Source organism: Ranitomeya imitator, chromosome 1, assembly GCF_032444005.1.
Source record: "Ranitomeya imitator isolate aRanImi1 chromosome 1, aRanImi1.pri, whole genome shotgun sequence".
NCBI lineage: Eukaryota > Metazoa > Chordata > Amphibia > Anura > Dendrobatidae > Ranitomeya > Ranitomeya imitator.
In genome coordinates, this window is record NC_091282.1 from 522,888,753 (window position 1) to 522,892,994 (window position 4,242).

At 42.4% G+C, this 4,242-nt stretch overlaps 1 protein-coding gene across 1 annotated transcript; it reads left to right on the forward strand.

Annotated features, from left to right (window-relative positions):
* The first annotated feature begins 2,498 nt into the window (after nucleotides 1–2,498).
* LOC138657917 (uncharacterized) lies at nucleotides 2,499–4,029 on the forward strand. Its single transcript, XM_069745517.1, has 3 exons — nucleotides 2,499–2,603; nucleotides 2,975–3,288; nucleotides 3,610–4,029. Exons 1-3 carry the CDS (start codon nucleotides 2,510–2,512, stop codon nucleotides 3,997–3,999), a joined length of 798 nt encoding a protein of 265 aa, XP_069601618.1. The 5' UTR covers nucleotides 2,499–2,509; the 3' UTR covers nucleotides 4,000–4,029.
* Nucleotides 4,030–4,242: the final 213 nt, after the last annotated feature.

A 4,242-nucleotide genomic window follows, 5' to 3' on the forward strand; every position in this document is an offset into this window, starting at 1 on the left:
TTTATATTATATGGTGCCGGATATCTTATGTAGCAGTGGGTTCCAGTCTCGCACACCATTGGTATCCCAGTTATTTGCCTGTGGTGCTCATGTGTGTGTTTTTGGGTGCTGGACATAGTCTAACTCTTGGGCAATAACACCCCTTTGCCAGTATCTAGGTACTGGATAGGCTATTATGCAAGTTTGGCTGGTTATATAGTGTCCACTCACTTTCAGTGGACCTTCTAAAGCTAACGTATTTGATATTATTGTGAAGTATTAGGTATTTGGTGTTCTGGCCCCTTTATGTTCTGTGGGCATAACATTTTCTTTTCCCACACCAGCATCACTAGTATTTGTTACCATGTCCTACAACTATGTGCTGTATTGTCATCTAATTGTACAATGTTATATCTATTGAGTGTACCAGACCCACTGTTTCGGGTCCTAGGGGTCTTTATTTCCTCCTGCCTCTTTCTTGGGGTGGTCTTTATTAAGTGTTTTTAATGCTTATGTTTTTATCTAACTATTTTCTATGTGGTATGTGTTGTTTAGACTTCAATCAATGAATAAAATTATATTTTTTCTACATTTATAAACTCTTTATTAAGGGTGTTCCCCAGGTTTTGGTATGTCTCTTTTCTCCTTTGTTTATGATATTCCTCTCTGACATACTTCTGGGTAGATCCCCGTTCAGCGAATTCAGTTGCTTATTATTGATAGTGCCCTCCTTTTTTGCTTTTGTTCTCTGGTCTGTTTTGGGTGGTATTTTGGTCCCGCCCCCTTCTGGAGTTGTGGCACATCTTGATAGATATTCTATCTAGTATTTATTATCATTGCATATATTTATATATATATATGGTCTATGGTTATTATATACCCAATTAAGCATGGATCTCTCTAGTAGGGAGACTGCTTGGAGCAACAGGGCTCTTGGCTTGTTTGATGGTACTACTGATTCAACCCTAGTGGGCTCAAATAAGGAATCGGATTTTCACTCCCTTACCTCTAAGATTATTGATTTACATAAAAATTTGACAAAGATTTGGTGGAATATTAGCAGTCTCGAGGAGTATAAAAAGGCGGGATTCATCCCCCGCGGGTTGCGTGTACAAATATTTCCAGCTTGGGAAGTCACTCCGGAATTTCAGAAGACCTGGGAATCTGGACTTACAAAATGCTCTACTATTCTAATTGATATGCTTATTGAACACGACCAGACCCTGTTTAGCAAGACCAAAGAAGAAATCAAGGTCTGTGAGGGTAAACTTAATGACTTTGATAAAGATACTCTGGTCGCAACATTCCAACTGAAACTTAAAAGCATCATTGATTTGTTTGAGAAAGATGTCATTGCACGGAAAAGGAGTAAGTTCCATAGGGACAAATCAGATTTTTTGAATGGTAGAGCATTCAAATGGTCTCATCGTGGCAATCGCCGCCCCTTGATGGATGGTCCCAAGAATATGGAAGTAATACCTCCTAGAGAGGAAATCTCATCTAGTGATTTTTTATCCTCGGACCCCAGCGACGCAGAAGGCGCCAGCGGAGGGGTCGTAGGAAAAACAGGGTACAACAAAAGAAAGGGCAAGACTTATCGGAATTGGTCACCATCGTACAAGAGGGAAACCAGATTCAACAAAAAACACTAACTATGGCACCCCAGGACAGCACTGCGGAAGGTAATCTTCAGATCATTAACCTATCTTCATATGAGTTATCCGATATTGAACGAGGGGTACTATCTAAGGGCTTGTCCTTTTCTCCTATGAGTCCTCTGAATAAATTTATTCTGATCAAGGATGTATATCTGTTTTGTCGGCAGCTTACGTTTAAACTACTTTACCATCAACCATCTCTTGTAGACTCCCTTCCGGATGATGAGAGACAGGTCTTCTGTGATCTCCTGGAGTTATTGGAGGATAATGAGGCATCTAATGGCAATGGCAGGTTTACCAGAAGACTGCCCTCCCAGGCCACTCCGTCCTTCTCCTTGTTTCCTGCTGTTCAGATCTTCTTTGACAGAGTCTGTCATGACATTGATAAACTGAAACTGGATCGTCTTAAGCATAACAATTTCGGTAAGAAGGAAAATCTTGCCCTACTTAACCTAAAGAGAAATACTGCCTTTGTCATCCGGGAGGCAGATAAGGGGGGTAATGTTGTGCTGTGGCCCCATGACCAATATCAGAGGGAAATCGCCCGCCAATTGAGCAATGCTCAGTATTACTCCCTATTGCCTTCCGACCCTACTGGGTTCTTTAAAGGGCAAATTGATTCACTCATTGGAGTGGCAGCCCAAGAGAGCATCATTCTGAAAAAAGAGGCTGATTTCCTGACCACCCCCTCTCCCATCGTCCCTACCTTCTACGCATTGCCCAAGGTTCATAAGTCTCTGTTAGAACCTCCTGGGAGACCAATTGTGTCCGGTATTGGCAGCATTTTCGAACGACCATGCATTTATGTGGATCACTTTTTACAGCCAATGGTTACCAGTCTAAAATCTTTTACCAGGGATTCCACTCATCTCATGCAACTTGTGGAGGAGCTCGTGATACCGGATGGGACCCATCTCGTCACCATGGACGTTGAGTCCTTGTACACAAGTATTGCACATCAATCAGGTATGCAGGCGGTCGGGTACTTCTTTAGTAAATGTCGGATCGACCTCGGGAGCTTGATAGTTTCATCTTGAAACTTCTGTACTTCATTCTAGACAAGAGTTATTTTGTGTTCGACAGAAGGTTCTACAGGCAGATCTCTGGCACTGCCATGGGTGCACGGTGTGCACCCTCGTATGCCAATCTTTTTCTCGGGTGGTGGGAGGAGACTGTGGTCTACAAACATCAGGCATTTAACTCAAATGTCTTGGTCTGGCAAAGATACATAGACGACATCCTGATGTTATGGACTGGCCCTTTGGAAAAGTGTAATGACTTCATTGCGGATCTCAACTGTAATGTTCATAATATTAAGCTCACATCTACCATTTCAGACCGGACAATCGAATTTTTGGACATCAGACTCTCCCTTGAACGGTCAAGTATCATATGTACTCTGTATCGGAAGCCGACATCTACAAACAGTCTCCTCCACTATTCCAGTTTCCACCCACAGCATCTTAAAAATGGCATACCAAAAGGCCAATTTCTTCGTCTGAAGAGAAATTGTAGTAAGGAGGCCGAATTTGTGCAACAATCCAGGGACCTCTCGGAACGTTTCAAAAGAAGGGGCTATCCACAAAAAAGCATTTCGAAAGCATATCAGTATGCACGTCAACAGGACAGGAAAAGTTTATTTAAAAAAAAGGTACGTGATTCCTTTCGTCCACTTTCGTTGATCACGACTTATAATAATCAGTGGTCCGATATTCGGGATGTGTTGGAACGGAATTGGGGCATACTGATGAGCGATACAAGGACTATTCCATTCATCTCTCCTTCGCCCTGTCTTGTGGCTAGGAGAGCTAAAAATTTGAAGGACAACCTTTGCCACAGTCACTATCAGAGGCCGGTGACTCGTCTCGGGGGAGGCAAGAGGACCTTTGGTTCATACCCTTGTGGAAACTGCAATATTTGTCAGTTTATGATCGCACAGGACGGTTTCTCAGTCTCTACTTTGTCTTTTCAGATCCAGCCAAGGGAATTCTTCACATGCAGGTCTCGTAACCTTGTTTATGCCATATTCTGTGACTGCCCAAAAATTTATGTCGGACAGACGACGCAGGAAATAAGGAGAAGGATGCAACAACATCTCTCTAATATTTCCACGGCTCAGAGGGATCGGGATAAAAGCAAGACACTAACATCAGTTGCTGCACATTTTCTGGATAAGCATCGTGGCAAGACTTCCAGTTTCAAAGTAATGGGTCTGGAATCAATCAGAATGAACATTAGGGGAGGTGACATCCATAATCATCTGCTCCGTTGCGAGACAAAATGGATATACGAACTTCAAAGTCTCTCGCCAAAAGGCCTGAACGAAGAGTTTTTGTTCACAGGATACTATAAGCAATTGTAGACTTTTTTATTATTTTTTTTTTTTTTTTTTTTTTTGGGTGGCTCTGCCTTTAGATCTATTGGTTCTGTGTTTTTGTATGACATATATAACCAGCCAAACTTCCGTTCGGTGGGATGGGTCCCTCCTTTCCCCCGTTCGGACTAGCATTTATAGATTAAGCATAAGCAATATTTTGTGGCTATTAGTCTGGTGAGCTCACCATCAGGGTGCCAGGCCTTTTAACATAAATGTCGTTACTGATCA

Coding starts and splice junctions, on each gene's coding strand:
- LOC138657917 (XM_069745517.1), top strand. CDS start 2,510: ATGCAACTTGTGGAGGAGCTCGTGATACCGGATGGGACCCATCTCGTC. Junction 2,604..2,974: donor AAGTATTGCACATCAATCAG/GTATGCAGGCGG, acceptor CTACCATTTCAG/ACCGGACAATCGAATTTTTG. Junction 3,289..3,609: donor AAAGTTTATTTAAAAAAAAG/GTACGTGATTCC, acceptor TTGTCTTTTCAG/ATCCAGCCAAGGGAATTCTT.